The sequence below is a fragment of the Hyla sarda genome, chromosome 10 (assembly GCF_029499605.1).
Source record: "Hyla sarda isolate aHylSar1 chromosome 10, aHylSar1.hap1, whole genome shotgun sequence".
NCBI classification, from domain to species: domain Eukaryota; kingdom Metazoa; phylum Chordata; class Amphibia; order Anura; family Hylidae; genus Hyla; species Hyla sarda.
In genome coordinates, this window is record NC_079198.1 from 129,411,534 (window position 1) to 129,430,777 (window position 19,244).

General features: G+C 44.2%; 1 protein-coding gene across 8 annotated transcripts in view; it reads left to right on the forward strand.

Moving 5' to 3' along the window:
• The window catches only part of MTOR (mechanistic target of rapamycin kinase), a 227,177-nt gene that overhangs the window by 59,204 nt on the left and 148,729 nt on the right, over positions 1-19,244 (forward strand). For 5 of the 8 annotated variants that reach the window (XM_056543129.1, XM_056543135.1, XM_056543134.1 and 2 more), the window contains exons 20-24: positions 625-645; positions 5,781-5,807; positions 9,969-10,055; positions 12,021-12,188; positions 13,582-13,694. In XM_056543129.1, coding sequence (XP_056399104.1) covers positions 625-645; positions 5,781-5,807; positions 9,969-10,055; positions 12,021-12,188; positions 13,582-13,694 — 416 coding nt within the window. The remainder of the gene's footprint in view (positions 1-624; positions 646-5,780; positions 5,808-9,968; positions 10,056-12,020; positions 12,189-13,581; positions 13,695-19,244) is intronic. The other 3 variants (XM_056543130.1, XM_056543131.1, XM_056543132.1) reach the window with 3 other exon arrangements.

The window sequence follows — 19,244 nt, forward strand, 5'->3', positions numbered from 1 at the left end:
TTACAGTTCATGACATGGGCAGAGATGTAAGCAGAGAGCACTGTTGTCGGACCGAAAAGAAATTCAAAAAGAAAAGAACTTCCTGTGGAGCATACAGCAGCTGATAAGTACTGGAAGGATTAAGATTTCTTAATAGAAGTCATTTACAAATCTGTTTAACTTTCTGGCACCAGTTGATTTAAAAAAATTATTTTTCCAGTAAAGTATCCCTTTAATGTTTCCCAACTAGCGTGCCTCCAGCTGTTGCAAAACTACAACTCCCAGCATGCCCGGACAGCCGAAGGCTGTCCGGGCATGCTGGGAGTTGTAGTTTTGCAACAGCTGGAGGCACCCTGGTTGGGAAAACACTGGGTTAGATTATAGCTTTGCGATGCTCAGGTTAGTGGAGTTGAGCGATGACTTAGTGACAGAGCTTGTTGTGCTCCATTATGTCTTTTGTAATGTTGTAACAGTGCAGTTTCTTGTTTAAAAAAATAAAAAAAATAAAAAATAAAAAAAAAGGTTGCGCCTAGGTGAGCCTTGTCTAAAATAGTTTTTTTTCCCTTTCTTTAATTTCTTTTTTTTTTATTTCTTTTTTCTTTTTTTCTTCTTTTGTTTGTTTGTTTTCTGTTCTTCCTTTTACAGTCTCACCAACCTTCTCCTCAAGTAAGTTACAAAGAAACTCCAGTGTTCCACAGAACAAAACACATACGCAGCTTAGTAGCCTTGAGGGCGGACACGGGGTATTAGTTAGGAAAGGAGCAGTACATCAGGGCTTGAGAAATTTGGGGAGTCGAGCAGTAACTCGATTTAGGGACAAGTCAGACGAGGGCTACTCCATTGCTGCTTTTATACCTGTCAACCTGATGGGTTATTTAAAGGGGTGCTCCGATGGGAAACAATGTTTTTAAAATCAACTTGTGCCAGAAAGTTAAACAGATTTGTAAATTACTTTTTATTTAAAAATATTAACCCTTCCAGTACTTATCAGCTGCTGTATGATCTGAAGGAAGTTCTTTTCCTTTTGAATTGTACAAAAAAAGAAAGTTGCAGCAGCACTCTTTGTCAAAAAATGGAGGCTCTTAGCGAACTCTTTGATCAAAATGTGTCGTTCCCCCCCCCCCCATCCACCACGCGGAGGTGGCCTCATATCGGATGGGACCCTAACATGATAACTCCCCTCTGCTGTGCATATAACCTCTGACTGTGTGACATGTTGGATCAGCCATTGACTTAACCACCTCCAGTCTGAGAGGGGTGGGGTGCACGGCTAAAGAGGGTGCCACACCCCCCAACTTACAAAGTAAAAACAAAAGGAAAAATAGCCAGTACAACAACCTAATACACAGGTGCCCGCTGCGGTGGCAAATACAAAATGTACAAAAAAGAAAGTTGCAGCAGCACTCTTGGTCAAAAAAATGGAGGCTCTTAGCGCACTCTTTGATCAAAATGTGTCCCCCCCCCATCCACCACGCGGAGGTGGCCTCATATCGGATGGGACCCTAACATGATAACTCCCCTCTGCTGTGCATATAGCCTCTGACTGTGTGACATGTTGGATCAGCCATTGACTAAACCGTGGTGGATGGGGAGACACATTTAGATCAAAAAGTGCGCTAAGAGACTCCATTTTTTGACCAAGAGTGCTGTTGCAACTTTCTTTTTTTGTACATTTTGTATTTGCCACAGCAGCGGGCACCTGTGTATTAGGTTGTTGTACTGGCTATTTTTCCTTTTGTTTTTACTTTGTAAGTTGGGGGTAGTGGCACCCTCTTTAGCCGTGCACCCCACCCCTCTCAGACTGGAGGTGGTTTAGTCAATGGCTGATCCAACATGTGACACAGTCAGAGGCTATATGCACAGCAGAGGTGAGTTATCATGTTAGGGTCCCATCCGATATGAGGCCACCTCCGCATGGTGGATGGGGGGGGGGGGGGGGCACATTTTGATCAAAAAGTGCGCTAAGAGCCTCCATTTTTTGACCAAGAATGCTGTTGCAACTTTCTTCTTTTGTACTGTGTATTAGGTTGGTGTGCTGGCTATTTTTCCTTTTCTTTTCCTTTTGAATGCCTTTTCTGTCTGACCACAGTGCTCTCTGCTGACACCTCTGTCTGTGTCAGGAACTGTGCAGAGCAGGATAGGTTTGCTAAGGGGATTTGCTCCTACTCTGGACAGTTCCTGACATGGACAAAGGTGTCAGGCAGAAAAGACATTCAAAAGGAAAAGAACTTCCTTTGTAGCATACTGCAGCTGAGAAGTACTGGAAGGATTAAGATTTTTTAAATAGAAGTCATTTACAAATCTGTTAAACTTTCTGGCACCAGTTGATTTAAAAAAAATTGTTGGGGGTCTAAGCCGTACGTGCGCAGCCATTTCTAGTCCTTCCATTTCTCTTAGAGAGGGACAGTATGCTCTTCTTCCTCTCCGGCTGTGGTAGAGGTCCCAGAATGTTCTCATAACTTTTCTGATTTATGGGGCAGCCCCAGAGCACGTGACCATTACAACTTACATTGATTTTGTTATTGATCTGTATATCTAAAGATCAGATAAAACCTGTTTATAAATTTCTGTGCACAAAATATTTACACACATATATATATATATTTATTTATTTTTTCAAGAAAAAGTATGTGAACCCTTTGGAATTATATGGATTTCTTCACAAATTGGTCATAAAATGTGATCTGATCTTCATCTAAGTCACAGCAATAGACAATCAGTCTGCTTAACCCCTTAACGGCGCATGACGTAAATGTACATCCTGGTGAGCTGGTACTTAACGTGTAAGGACGTACATTTATGTCCTATGCATAATTGCGAGCATCGGAGCGATTCTTGTGTCATGCGCGGCAGGTCCCGGCTGCTGATAACAGCCAGGGACCCGCCCGTAATGGCAGACATCCGCGGTCGCACGGATGTCTGCCATTAACACCTCAGATGCCTTGATCAATACAGATCACGGCATCTGCAGCATCGCGGTACTTTAAATAGATGATCGGATCGCCCGCAGCGCTGCTGCGGCAATCCGATCATCCAGCATGGTGGCCGGAGGTCCCCTCACCTTGCTCCGGCCGTCTCCCGGGGTCTTCTGCTCTTGTCTGCGATCGAGCAGACCAGAGCAGAAGATGACTGATAATGCTGATCAGTGCAATTGAATGATTGCTATAAATAGTCCCCTATGAGGACTATTAAAGTGTAAAAATAAAAGTAAAAAATAAAACTAAAAAAAATTTGAAAACCCCCTCCCCCAATAAAAATGTAAATTGTCCCATTTTCCCTATTTCACCCCCAAAAAGTGTAAAAAAATAAATTTATATACATATTTGGTATCGCCACGTGCATAAATATCCCAAATATTAAAATAAAATGTAATGATACCGTACGGTGAACGTTGTGAACGTAAAAAAAAGTCCAAAATAGCTGCTTTTTTATAACATTTTATTCCCAAAAAATTTTATAAAAAATGTATTAAAAGTTTTATATAAGCAAATGTGGTATCAATAAAAAGAACAGATCACGGTGCTAAAATTGAGCCCTCATACCGCCGCTTATACGGAAAAATGAAAAAGTTATAGGTCTTCAAAATAGGGAGATTTTAAATGTACTAATTCGGTTAAACAGTTTGCAATTTTTTTTTATCGCAACAGTAATAGAAAAGTATGTTATCATGGGTATCATTTTAATCATATTGACCCAAAGAATAAAGAACACGTGTTATTTTTACCGTAGATTGTACGGCGTGAAAACGAAACCTTCCAACATTTGCAAAATTGCGTTTTTTTTTATTTCCCCACACAAATAGTATTTTTTGGGTTGCGCCATACATTTTATGGTATATTAAATGATGGCATTACAACGGAAAACTGGTCGCGCAAAAAACAAGCCGTCGTACTAGTCTGTGGATGAAAATATAAAAGAGTTATGATTTTTTTTGAAGGTGAGGAGGAAAAAAAACGAAAACGTAAAAATTAAATTGTCTGAGTCCTTAAAGGACAACTGCAGCGGCATTACACTTATCCCCTATCCACAGGGGATAGGGGATAAGTTGTTTGATTGCGGGGGGTCCGACCTCTGGGACCCCCCCCCCCTATCTCCCTAACATGGCGCAGCCATAAGCGCTCATGGTGACGTAGCGTCGACCTAGAGGTCGACGGTGACTCCCCGTCTCCTCCCCGTCCCCATACAGTTCTATGGGGGATGCGGGGAGGTTCGAATGCTGCCTCTCCGCCTCTCCCATAGAGACGTATCGAGGAGGCGTGCCGGCCTCAACGTCATGCTGCGGCTGGCACGCCCCCTGCACGAGAGAGCCGCGGCCCCGTAAAGGAGATCGCCGGGGGCCCCAGCGTTTGGAACCCCCGCAATCAAACACTTATCCCCTATCTTGAGGATAGGGGATAAGTGTTTGTAACGCTGCAGATGTCCTTTAAAGGGGTACTCCGCCCCTGGCATCTTATCCCCTATCCAATGGATAGGGGATAAGATGTCAGATCGCCGGGGATCGCCACTGCGGCACCCCGCCATCATTACTGCACAGAGCGAGTTCGCTCTGTGCGTAATGACGGGCGATACAGGGGCCGGAGCAACGTGACATCATGGCTCCGCCCCTCATGACATCACGGGCCGTCCCCTTAATGCAAATCTATGGCAGGGGGCGTGACGACCGCCACGCCCCCTCCCATAGACTTGTATTGACAGGGGCGGGCTGTGATGTCACGAGGGGCGGAGCCGTGACGTCACGCTGCTCCAACCCTTGTATTGCCCATCATTATGTGCAGAGCGAACTAGCTCTGTGCAGTAATGATAGCGGGGTGCTGCAGCAGTGATCCCCGGGGTCCTCAGCAGCGGGACCCCGGCGATCTGACATCTTATCCCCTATCCTTTGGATAGGGGATAAGATGTCTAGGGGCGGAGGACCCCTTTAAGGCCCAAATGGGCTGAGTCCTTAAGGGGTTAAATTAATAACACACACAGAATTAAATCTTACCATGTTTTTATTGAACACACCATGTAAACATTCACAGTGCAGGTGGAAAAAAGTATGTGAACGCCTAAACCAGTGGTCTCCAACCTGCAGGTCTCCAGATGTTGCAAAACTACAACTCCCAGCATGCCCGGACAGCCAACGGCTGTCCGGGCATGCTGGGAGTTGTAGTTTTGCAACATCTGGAGGTCCGCAGGTTGAAGACCACTGCCCTAGACTAATGACATCTCCAAGATCTAATTAGAGCGAGGTGTCATCCAACTGGAGTGCAATCAATGAGATGAGATTGGAGGTGTTGGTTACAGCGGCCCTATTGTGTGTTATTAGTTTCAGCAGACTGTGATTATCTATTGTTGTGACTTCTGATTAGAGATGAGCGAACTTACAGTAAATTCGATTCGTCACGAACTTCTCGGCTCGGCAGTTGATGACTTTTCCTGCATAAATTAGTTCAGCTTTCTGGTGCTCCGGTGGGCTGGAAAAGGTGGATACAGTCCTAGGAAAGACTCTCCTAGGACTGTATCCACTTTTTCCAGCCCACAGGAGCACCTGAAAGCTGAACTAATTTATGCAGGAAAAGTCATCAACTGCCGAGCCGAGAAGTTCGTGAAGAATCGAATTTACTGTAAGTTCGCTCATCTCTACTTCTGATGATCAGATCACATTTTATGACCAATTTGTGCAGTAATCCATATTTTTCCAAAGGGTTCACATACTTTTTCTTGCAATTGTATTACCTCAGAACAAGTGTCGCTTTCACTCACAAGTCTAATGGCGTTTCCTTTCCTCTTTTTTTCTTTGTCATTGGATTTTGGCCTAGAAGAGGACAGGACTGATGTCACCTCAGGTAAGTCACAATTGATCTCTCCATCCCTTAATGTTTTAAAAATTCTGTAATTCACTTAAAGGGGTATTCCAGGAAAAAACTTTTTTTATATATCAACTGGCTTCAGAAAGTTAAACAGATTTGTAAATGACTTCTATTAAAAAATCTTAATCCTTTCAGTACTTATGAGCTTCTGAAGTTAAGGTTGTTCTTTTCTGTCTAAGTGCTCTCTGATGACACGTGTCTCGGGAAACGCCCAGTTTAGAAGCAAATCCCCAAAGCAAACACCTTCTAAATTGGGCGGTTCCCGAGACAGGTGTCATCAGAGAGCACTTAGACAGAAAAGAACAACCTTAACTTCAGAAGCTCATAAGTACTGAAAGGATTAAGATTTTTTTAATAGAAGTAATTTACAAATCTGTTTAACTTTCTGAAGCCAGTTGATATAAAAATAAAAAATAAAAAAAAAATTCCTGGAATATCGCTTTAGAGATGAGCGATCTTACAGTAAATTCGATTCATCACTAACTTCTCGGCTCGGCGGTTGCTGACTTTTCCTGCATAAATTAGTTCAGCTTTCAGGTGCTCCCGTGGGCTGGAAAAGGTGGATACAGTCCTAGGAAAGAGTCTCCTAGGACTGTATCCACCTTTTCCAGCCCACGGGAGCACTGGAAAGCTGAACTAATTTATGCAGGAAAAGCATCAACTGCCGAGCCGAGAAGTTCGAGACGAATCAAATTTACTGTAAGTTCGCTCATCTCTAAACCCCTTTTAATCTACTGTATCTTTATAGCGGTATCGGATATAGAACTCCAAAAGTTTTTTTTTTTTTTTTTTTTTTTTTTTTTATATCTGCCCGGGCTATTTGATAACTTAAAATAAAACCGTTACCCCCATTGCTCCCTGCATCCCTGTTATCATGGTGCCCGGTGAATATTTAAAGGGGTACTCTGGCGGTAAAAAAAAATTTTTAAATCAACTGTTGCTAGAAACCCTCTAGTACTTATCAGCTTCTATATGCTCCACAGGAAGTTCTTTTCTTTTTTAATTTCTTTTCTGTCTGACCACAGTGCTCTCTGCTGACACCTCTGTCCATGTCAGGAACTGTCCAGAGCAGGATCAAATTCCTCACAGCAAACCTCTCCTGCTTTGGACAGTTCCGGACATGGACGGAGGTGGCAGCAGAGAGCACTGTGGTCAGACTGGAAAGGAAATTCAAAAAGAAAAGAACTTCCTGTAAAGCATATAGCAGCTGATAAGTACTGGAAGAATTAAGATTTTTAAACAGAAGTAATTTACAAATCTGTTTATCTTTCTGGCACCAGTTGATAAAAAAAAAAGTACCCCTTTAACTTCCCGAAGCTGCAGATGACACCTCACAGTCACTGACTGAGGCAGGACAACCTTTTAGCTAGTGATTGGCTGAGCATCGATGTGACGTATTGTCTGCAGCAATGAGAAGCGAAGTTCACCCGTCTGTATTCAGGGGATTTGTAGAACAAAGATGTTTGCACTTTATTAAAGCGTTTCTGTCATTTCAAAAAATAAATTAATAGTACCGTATTTTTCGTCCTATAGGACGCACCGGCGTATAAGACGCGCCCAATTTTTAGGGGCAAAATCTTAAAAAATAAATATTTTGAACCCAATAGTGGTCTTCAACCTGCGGTCCTCCAGATGTTGCAAAACTTCAACTCCCAGCATGCCCGGACAGCCGTTGGCTGTCCGGGCATGCTGGGAGTTGTAGTTTTACAACATCTGCAGGTCCGCAGATTGAAGACCACTGCATAGGAGGTAATACTCACGTGTCCCCGCCGCTCTGGACCCGTCACCGCTGCCCTGAATGTCGCTCCATCGCTGTCGCCGTGTCCCCGTCGTTCCGGAACGTCTCTGCTGCCGGCCGGGCATCCTCGCTCTCCGTCGCCGCCATCACGTCGTTACGCACGCCGACGTACGTACGCGACGACGTGATGACGAGGAAGGAGAGCGCCGGCCATATAGGGGATCCCGGCACGGAGCAGACACCAAGGAGGCAGGTAAGGTCCCTCCCGGTGTCCTGTAAGCACTAACCCGGCTATTCAGTCAGGCGGTGAAATCGCGGCGGTCCCGAACAGCCCGACTGAACAGCCGGGTTAGTGTCACTTTCCCTTCAGACGCGGCGGTCAGCTTTGATCGCCGCGTCTGAAGGGTTAATACAGGGCATCACCGCGATCGGTGATGTCCTGTATTAGCCGCGGGTCCCGGCCGTTGATGGCCGCAGGGACCGCCGCGATAGGGGTGCATTCGCCGTATAAGACGCACCGACTTTTTCCCCCCAGTTTTGGGGAAGAAAAAGTGCGTCTTATACGGCGAAAAATACGGTAATTATAAAATATTTTTGACCTTTCACAAAGGCATGCCGAAAATGTTATTGAAAGGGGGTCTCAATGCTTAGACCCTCCCTGGTTGCTAGATATAGCCAGTTGAAGCGCATGGCTGTGGGCTTCACTCTCCGGCTTTGTGCTTAAAGGGGTACTCCCCTGGAATTATTATTTTTTTTTTAATCAACAGGGACCAGAAAGTTAAACAGAGTTGTAAATTACCGTACTTCTATTAAAAAATCTTAAACCTTCCAGTACTTATCAGCTGTTGTATGTTCCAGAGGAAGTTCTTTTCTTTTTGAATTTCCTTTCTGTCTGACCACAGTGCTCTCTGCTGACACCTCTGTCCGTTTTAGGAACTGTACAGAGTACAAGCAAATCCCCATAGCAAACCTATCCTGCTCTGGACAGTTCCTGACATGGACAGAGGTGTCAGCAGAGAGCACTGTGGTCAGACAGAAAGGAAATTAAAAATGAAAAGATCTTCCTCTGGAGCATACAACAGTTTATAAGTACTGGAAGGATTAAGATTTTTTAATAGAAGTAATTTACAAATCTGTTTAACTTTCTGGCACCAGTTGATTTAAAAAAAAATATTTTTCCAGGGGAGTACCCCTTTAATGGGGTACTTTACCTCTAGACATCTTAGGGTGCATGCACACCACGTTTTTGTTATACAGTTCCCGTATACGATTTCAAGTTAAAAACCGTATGGAACTGTGTAGAAAACCGTATGCATTGACTTTAACATTGTAAACCGTATGTCAAACGCATCATCCGGTTTAGTCCGTTTTGCATCTCATACGGTTTTGTCCAGTTTTTTTTTTACCCGTACCCAAAACTGTAGTCTACCACGTTTCTTGTTCCGTGTTTAAAACTGTATTAAACCGTATAAGTTTTTTTTAACATGGGAGTCAATGGGAACCGTACAGAACTGTATGTGCGTACTGTTCCGTCAGGTTTTCACCATACGGTTTTTGACTTTGCACAGTTTTTTTTCTTGCAATTTCAATCAAACAAGTGAAACTTTATTTAAAATGGAGTGAAAAGTTAAAAACGTATATGTTTTTTTCTTAAAAAAACGGATGCAACCGGATGTCATTTTTCAAACAGTATACAGTTTTCAACCGTATATGGATTACAATTTGTACACACTTTTTGATACAGCTTTGTCCGGTTTTGAGGAATCCGTTTTTCATCAAAAACCTGATACGGGAACTGTATTGCAAAAACGTGGTGTGCATGCACCCTGATCCCCTATTCCTGCTGCACCCAGCGTTCGTTTAGAGCGTTGGAGGCTCGTGACGTCACGGCCACGCCCCTCAATGCAAATCTATGGGAGGGGCGTGACGGCCCCATAGATTTGCATTAAGGGGGCATGGCCGTGACAACACGAGCCTCTGCCCCGCTTCTCCAGTCATCCAACATGGAGCGAAGGATGTCTGGGGTGCCACTGGGGACCCCCGCGATCAGACATCTTATCCCCAATCCTTTTGGATACCCCTTTAATCGGCCTGATTGCAGGAGAAGGGCTTCAGTGTAAGTCTGTGAAGCCGAACTCCTGCAGTAAGAGAAATGAAGCGCTGATTCGGGGAATGAAGCAACAATGGCTGTTTTTGATATACTTGTGCGGCATATAAAAACTGCAATGAATGAGTAAATAATATTGAACCTACTGAACAAAAAAATACAAATTGCTGTTTAGTAGCGTCTGAGATTTGTTAACATGTATCGTTGCTTCTATCTTTGATGAGCGCGGTTGTTTTTTTGCTTCCTGTTTACATACAGAGGTTCACTCTCCCATGTTCTCTGTTCCCCGCAGTTCATGTTCCAGCAGTTGGGAATGTTGGTTTCCTTTGTGCGCAGCCACATCCGCCCCTACATGGACGAGATCTTTGCCTTGATCAGAGTAAGTATTGACCCTGATCGTGGTTAGTACAGGGAAGAACGATATCTTCTGCCACCACTGATATTTATTGAAAGGTCCTACAATAGATCACCACGCTGAATGTATAAAATGTGTGGGGAAAAGGAAAAACAAAAGCCACTACTTACGGTATATAGATCGTACGCAAAGGGCAAATAAACACCAGATCATTCTGACCTGGAGAGCAGAATCAGACGCCATAATGGACCATTTTCAATATTTGCTATGGGACACCCCTTTCTTTTACAAAGACCAAAGGGGGGCAACACTAAATCAGTGCAGCGGGCTCTTTCCTCTCAGGATCGATCAGTATCAATAATCAATAATAATAATAATTCCATTGAGTTGCTGACAATGCAGTTCCATAGAGATAGGCGTTCTGCACAGTTTACCTACCAACAGAAAAAGGCATGGAATGGGGGGGGGGGGGGGGGGAAATGTGCTCTTGAGCTTTTTTAAAGGAGTTATCCAGGAAAAAACTTTTTATATATATATATATATATATATATATATATATATCAACTGGCTCCCGAAAGTTAAACAGATTTGTAAATTACTTCTATTAAAAAATCTTAATCCTTTCAGTACTTATGAGCTTCTGAAGTTTAGGTTGTTCTTTTCTGTCTAAGTAATCTCTGATGACACGTGTTTCGGGAACCGCCCAGTTTAGAAGAGGTTTGCTATGGGAATTTGCTTCTAAACTGGGCGGTTCCCGAGACAGGTGTCATCAGAGAGGACTTAGACAGAAAAGGACAACCTTAACTTCAGAAGCTCATGAGTACTGAAAGGATTAAGATTTTTTAATAGAAGTAATTTACAAATCTGTTTAACTTTCTGGAGTCAGTTGATATATAAAAAAAATGTTTTTTCCTGGAATACCCCTTTAAGCACAAATAAAATAGAAAACTTCATTTTTTTTTTTAAACACAGTACAGTGATCCCTCAACATACGATGATAATCCGTTCCAAATGGACCATCGTTTGTTGAAACCATCGTATGCTGAGGGATCCGTGCAATGTAAATATAGGACAGTGGTCTACAACCTGCGGACCTCCAGATGTTGCAAAACTACAACACCTAGCATGCCCGGACAGCCAACGGCTGTCCGGGCATGCTGGGAGTTGTAGTTTTGCAACATCTGGAGGTCCGCAGGTTGAAGACCACTGGTATTGGAGGTTATACTCACGTGTCCACGCCGCTCCGGACCCGTCACCGCTGCCCTGGATGTCGCCGTCCATCGCTGTCGCCGCGTCCCCGACGCTCCGGCAAGGCCTCTGCTTTCCTGGCATCCTCGCTCTTCGTCGCCGCCATCACGTCGCTACGCACACCGCTCCTATTAGATGACGGGACGGCGTGCGCAGCGACGTGATGACGACGATGGAGAGCGCCGACAATGCAGGGGATCCCGAAGAGGACGCGCCGGAGCCCCGAGGACAGGTAAGTGATCGTCAGGGGCACCGTAAACGGCTATCCGGTGGCAGCTGAAGCAGGTTGCGCTGCTGGTTAGCCGTTTATGCGATGGCCCCGACATAAAAAAGCATCGTATGTTGATGCTGCCTTCAACATGCGATGGACTCTGAGAGACCATCGTATCTTGAAATGATCATATGTCGGGGCCATTGTAGGTCAGGGGGTCACTGTATATTAGAAATATTTTTTATTTACCATCAGGAGTGTAATAGCAAAAATTAGTTTTAATGAGAGTGCCCCTTTAAGCCCAATCCTTGTGTTCTTGTTGAGATCATCCACCAAGTTTCTGGCAGCAGCTTTATCCCCATTCAGAACACATCCGCACTCGTCCGAGTACGCGCCTGTGTATTGGTGATCAGGAGCGATGTCTGTCAGGCACCGTCTATCCGAAATATGTGGCCAGTGTTTGGTCTTCACTGTGAGGGTTGTCTGTGTATGACTGGTAACGGTGATCTCTCTCATCTTGTTCACGGCAGGATTACTGGACCATGAATAACCCCATTCAGAGCACCATTATTTTGCTGATAGAACAGATCGTAATGGCGCTAGGAGGAGAGTTCAAGCTTTATCTGCCGCAGCTCATCCCTCATCTGCTGCGAGTCTTCATGCACGACAGTAGTGCCGGGCGCTCTGTGACTATTAAGGTAAGATGTGGCAAATGGACGACATAAATACCTAATCTTAAACACATGTTAGTTTTGGACCGGACCATCCTTTATTGAAGAGGGTGCACGTACCTTTCTCTTAAAATGAATGGGTAATACAAAAATAGCTTAGTGCTTAGAAGGTGTATTTGCACAAGGCATGTACATTTAATAGACGTTGTATGCAATAGGGCATGTACATGTAGTAGAGAGAATCCACACCTGGATTAGTAAGTTCAGAGGTCAGAAATCTAATGCCTAGCGCATTGTTTCCCAACCAGTGTGCCTCCAGCTGTTTCAAAACTACAACTCCCAGCATGCCCGGACAGCCGATGGCTGTCCGGGCATGCTGGGAGTTGTAGTTTTGCAACAGCTGGAGGTACACTTGTTGGCGAACACTAGCTTAAAGGGTTACCCCCTTGGGGGAAAAAAAAATTAAATAATGTTGTAGTTTTGCAACAGCTGGAGGTACACTTGTTGGCAAACACTAGCTTAAAGGGGTACTCCCCTGGGAAAAAACAATTTTTAATCAACTGGTGCCAGACAGTTTAACAGAATTGTAAATTACTTCTATTAAAAAATCTTAATCCTTCCAGTACTTATCAGCTGCTGAATACTACAGAGGAAGTTCTTTTCTTTTTGAATTTCTTTTCTGTCTAACCACAGTGCTCTCTGCTGACACCTCTGTTGATGTCAGGAACTGTCCAGAGCAGGAGAAAATCTCCAAAGCAAACATATGCTGCTCTGGACAGTTCCTAAAATGGACAGAAATGTCAGCAGAGAGCACTGTGGTCAGACAGAAAAGAAATCCAAAAAGAAAAGAACTTCCTCTGTATTATACAGCAGCTAATAAGTACTGGAGGGATTAAGATTTTTTTAATAGAAGTAATTTACAAATCTGTGTAACTGTCTGGCAACAGTTGATAAAACCTGCAGTTGGTGCCCTCTTCCTAATCTTTAAAGGTGTATTTTTTCATATCAACTGGCTTCAGAAAGTTAAACAGATTTGTAAATTATTAAAACTATTTTAAAATTTTAATCCTTTCAGTACTTATCAGCTGCTAAAGTTGAGTTGTTCTTTTCTGTCTGACAACAGTGCTCTCTGCTGACCCCTCTGAGCAAATCCCCATAATAAACCTCTCTTGCCCTGGATAGTTCCTGAGACAGACAGAGCCACAGATGTCAGCAGAGAGCACTGTGGTTCGACAGAAGAGAACAACTCAACTTCAGCAGCTGATAAGTACTGGTAGGATTAATATTTTTTTTATAGAAGTAATTTACAAATCTGTTTAACTTTCTGGAGCCAGTTGATATGAATAATTTTTTTATTTTTTTCATGGAATACCCCTTTAATTAACATTTCATTGTTTCTTTTATTTCCCTTTTTTTTTAGCTTCTTAATGCAATACAAATGTTCGGAGCTAATCTGGACGATTACCTTCATCTCCTCCTACCACCCATTGTAAAATTGTTCGATGCCTCCGATTCTCCTTTGCAAGCCCGAAAGTAAGTATATAATGATTACATGTTACATACATATTGATTCTGTAATATTTTTTTTAATTAATAGCCTACTTTATGTTATCATAAATAGTAAAGCAAAAAAAAATATTATGATTAGAAGGGTAAAATAAATAAAAATAAAAATAAAAAAAATATTCAATTCTGCTATTTATTTTTATAGCATTCACTGGCCCTGATTTACTAAAACCTGATTGTTTAATGTAGAGTGTTTTTCTTTTTACTCTTCCCTCCCCCCCCGATTTGCTAATCTTTCGTCCGTCTCAGATTTTTTTTCGTGACGGAACGCTGGGCAGTGGACTACCCTTTTGGAACAAACTATTCTGACCGCTGGAGCCGGCCAGGAGCTTGTGACGTCATAGTCCCGCCCCTCATGATGTCACACCCCGCCCCTCAATGCAAGTCTATGGGAGGGGGCGTGACGACTTGCATTGAGGGGGAGGGGCGTGACGTCATGAGGGGACGGGACTATGACGTCACAAGCTCCTGGCCGGCTCCAGCGGTCAGAATAGTTTGTTCCAAAAGGGTAGTCCACTGCCCAGCGTTCCGTCACGCCCCCTCCCATAGACTTGCATTGAGGGGCGTGGCCGACCCCGCAGCGCAAAAACAGCATTCGGAACATTTAGTTCCGAACGTTGGCCCGTGGAGTACCCCTTTAAGGAAATGCTTCAGTAGTGACACACTGTTCAGGCTTGATTATTGGTCGTACCAAGTGCAGTTCCTCCTCTTGAGCTCTAGATGGAGCTGTGCTCACACTATATACACATAATAGAACAGACGTGAGGTTGTATTTCATACATATCTGCTGTCTACTTACAGCTTTTATCTAATGCAATGTTTCTCAACCAGTGTGCCTCCAGCTGTTGCAAAACTACAACCCGCAGCATGCCTGGAGAGCTGTAGGCTGTTTGGGCATGCTGGGAGTTGTAGTTTTGCAACAACTGGAGGCACCCTGGTTGGGGAACACTGATGTAATTCATTATGGGGAGTAGCTCCAGTCCAGACATGGCAAAAGTTTTGATTGGTTGGCGTTTCTGTGCTTGGGATAGGTAGTGTGTTTTTTTTTCTGTACGGTATGAATTTTTCCCTATACCACAATACTGGTCGAGCGCTGGGGACTAATCACAGTCACAGCGCTGGGGACTAATCGGGGGACACATCGGGGGACTAATCATGTTACCCGCAGGCGCTGCTCTCCTTCTCTTCCTGTGAGCCGCGGCGCTGGAAATTTATGAGTTGTGAGCCGCGGGCGCAGGAGGGAGAACGGAAGCGGTCACCTCCCCCTGCAAGTGCTGATCAGAAGTTCTGCAGCGCCCGCGGCTCTCTGGCTTTCAGTGCTTGCAGGGGGAGGTGACCGCTTCCGTTCTCCCTCCTGCGCCCGCGGCTCACAACTCATTCATTTCCAGCGCCCGCGGCTCACAGGAAGAGAAGGAGAACAGCGCCGGCGGGTAACATGATTAGTCCCCCGATGTGGGGACCGCGCTGTGGCTGATAGTTCATCGGGTGGTTGTGGGAGGGGGGGGGGGTAGGAAAAGCAGGACAGCGCCCGTGGGTCATATATGATTAGTTCCCCAGCTGCGGCTGATAATTCATTCGGGGGGGGGGGGGGGGTGTAAGGGGGAAATGAGTGGGGAAAAAAATACTGTCAAATGCTGTGGAACCGCTATAATTTAGAAAAATACTGTGATACACATTTTTGGTCATAGCGCCCAGCACTAGGGATAGGAACACAATAGTGGCCTTTTACGTCACGGCATCTCACCGCACTCTTATACCTTCTTGTTCCCCTGATCAAGGAGGGGGGGGGGGGGGGAAGAATCTCGGCACTGAGACCCTGACCGATCACAGCTTTTGACATGTCTCTGTGGCCTATCAAAGTTTTTTATTTTTTTATGTGTTGGGTACACTTAAAAGTTGATGAGAATGAAAGGTGCTGAGGATCCTCCTGCGTTTGGATGCACGTGGGGGTGAGGTAACCCATATAGGGAGTGGTCATCCTTGTAGAATTTAAAGGAATTATCCAGGATTAGAAAAAACAGAGCTGATTTCCTTTGCAAACAGCACCACTCTTGTCCTCAGTTTGTGTTTGGTATTGCAGCTCAGTTTTGTTGAAGTGAATGGAGCTGAGGTGTCATACCACACACAACCTGAGGACAGAGGTGGCGCTGTGTTTGGTAGAAAATAGGCATCTTTTTCTGGGTGAAAGGGGAACTCTGATACATAAGTACTTATCCCCTATCCACAGGATAGGGTATAATTGTCTGACCGCTGGGCCCCCTCTATGTAGCTCTATGTATCTTATCCTCTATCCTGCGGATATGTGATGCGTTTTTGGGCATGATACAGTATTTTTGCATAAGTGATCCACATTGCTGAGGCTGAAGCAGAATAAGGCTGGGTTCACACCAGTACAGTTCCCGTGTCAGGTTTTTTATGAAAAACAGATTCCTGAAAACCTGACTAAACTGTATGAAAAAGTGTGTACAAATTTTTAACCCGTATACGGTTTGAAAAATTATATTTGGTTGCATCAGTGTTTTAAGAAAAAACTGTATACGTTTTTAACTTTTCACTCCATTATGAATACATTTTCACTTGTTTGATTGAAATTTCAAGAAAAAAACCTGTGCAAAGTCAAAAAACCGTATGGAACAATACGCACATACAGTTCTGTACAGTTCCCATTTTTTATAAAAATAAAAAAGTATACGGTTTAATACGTTTTTTCACCCAGACCAAAATCCGTGGTAGGCTACAGTTTTGGGTACGGGAAAAAAAACGGACAAAACCGTACAAGACACAAAACGGATGCAACCGGATACTTCTTTTGGAATACGGTTTTCAATACAGTTCCGTGCGATTTTCACATTGAAAACGTATATGGGAACTGTACTGCAAAACATGGTGTGAACCCGGCCTTATACAGGTCAGCTGACAGACACCAGCGGCTGATTTGTTACCTCTATACGGGCCATAAAGTGAGTAGGTATGCTGTAATGGCCGGCTGTGCAGTTATTCATTCTGTGTCCAGTAGTTGTGCCCCAGAGAACGATTGGCGAGCCTGATGTTTATTGGTCGCTCTTCTGGACGGGCACCAGATGGTTTAGCTTTCAGTCTGGAGAAATGTATGTGTGACGTTCAAGGAACATCTAAGTGTTTCCACAGACACATATGTAATGGTCTAAAGCCTTGATCTTTGCTATGGTCACGGATCGTTATATAAAGTGCTTTATACATTTGGTGAGGGGGGGGGTGTTAAATGCCTGTGACATGACACAAGTATACGGCTGGGCATCTCATACCATTCAAGTGCATGAGGAGGGCAAGATCCAGCATCTGCTCATCGAACCAGAACATTGTATAAGCTAAAATATATATATATAAAATATACAAAAAAGAATATATATACAGTCATGGCCGTAAATGTTGGCACCCCTGAATTTGTATCTCTCACAGAAAAGGATTGCAGTAACACGTGTTTTGCTGTACACATGTTTATTCCCTTTGTGTGTATTGGAACTAAACCAAAAAAGGGAGGAAAAAAAGCAAATTGGACATAATGTCACCAAACTCCAAAAATGGGCTGGACAAAATTATTGGCACCCTTTCAAAATTGTGGAAAAATAAGATTGTTTCAAGCATGTGATGCTCCTTTAAACTCACCTGGGGCAAGTAAAAAGGAGAGAAGTTCACTTAGTCTTTGCATTGTGTCTGTGTGTGTCACACTAAGCATGGACAACAGAAAGAGAAGAGAACTGTCTTAGGATTGAGAACCAAAATTGTGGAAAAGTATCAACAATCTCAAGGTTACAAGTCCATCTCCAGAGATCTAGATTTGCCTTTGTCCACAGTGCGCAACATTATCAAGAAGTTTACAACCCATGGCACTGTAGCTAATCTTCCTGGGTGTGGACGGAAGAGAAAAATTGATGAAAGGTGTCAATGCAGGATAGTCCGGATGGTGGATAAGCAGCCCCAAACAAGTTCCAAAGATATTCAAGCTGTGCTGCAAGCTCAGGGATCATCGGTGTCAGCGCGAACTATCCGTCAACATTAAGATTAAATGAAACGCTATGGAGGAGACCCAGGAGGACCCCGCTATGGAGGAGACCCAGGAGGACCCCACTATGGAGGAGACCCAGGAGGACCCCACTATGGAGGAGACCCCACTATAGAGGAGACCCAGGAGGACCCCACTATAGAGGAGACCCAGGAGGACCCCACTATAGAGGAGAACCAGGAGGACCCCACTATGGAGGAGACCCAGGAGGACCCCACTATGGAGGAGACCCAGGAGGACCCCACTATGGAGGAGACCCAGGAGGACCCCACTATGGAGGAGACCCCACTATAGAGGAGACCCAGGAGGACCCCACTATAGAGGAGACCCAGGAGGACCCCACTATAGAGGAGAACCAGGAGGACCCCACTATGGAGGAGACCCAGGAGGACCCCACTATGGAGGAGACCCAGGAGGACCCCACTATGGAGGAGACCCAGGAGGACCCCACTATGGAGGAGACCCAGGAGGACCCCACTATGGAGGAGACCCAGGAGGACCCCACTGCTGACACAGAGACATAAAAAAGCAAGACTACATTTTACCAAAATAAACTTGAGTAACCAAAATCCTTCTGGGAAAATGTCTTGTGGACAGATGAGACCAAGATAGAGCTTTTTGGTAAAGCAAATCATTCTACTGTTTACCAAAAACGGAATGAGGCCTACAAAGAAAAGAACACAGAACCTACAGTGACATATGGTGGAGGTCAATTATGTATTGGGTTGTTTTGCTGCCTCTGGCACTGGGGGCCTTGAATGTGTACAAGACATCATGAAATCTGAGGATTACCTATGGATTTTGGATCGTACTGTACAGCGCAGTGTCAGAAAGCTGGGTTTGCGTCCTGAAGTGTCAGCAATGAGTCCAGATCTAAATCCCATTGATCACCTGTGGAGAGATCTTACAATTGCTGTTGGTAAAAGACGCCTTCCAATAAGAGACCTGGAGCAGTTTGTAAAGGAAGAGTGGTCCAACATTCCGGCTGAGAGGTGTAAGAAGCTTATTGATGGTTATAGGAAGACACTGATTTCAGTTATTTTTTCCAAAGGGTGTGCAACCAAATATTAAGTTCAGGGTGTCCATAATTTTGTCCAGCCCATTTTTGGAGTTTGGTGACATTATGTCCAATTAGCTTTTTTTTCCTCCTTTTTTGGTTTAGTTCCAATACACACAAAGGGAATAAACATGTGTATAGCAAAACCTGTGTTACTGCAATCCTTTTCTGTGAGAGAACATTTACGGCCATGACTGTGTGTGTGTGTATATATATATATATATATATATATATATATATAATATACACACACACACACAATTTTCCAGGGAATTCCAGAATTAACCAGGGAAAGCTCTGTGGCCAAGCTACAACTCCCAGCACGCCCGGACAGCCTTCGGCTGTCCGGGCATGCTGGGAGTTGTAGTTTGGCCACAGCTGGAGGCACCCTAGTTGGAAAATTCAGCTCCATTCTGCC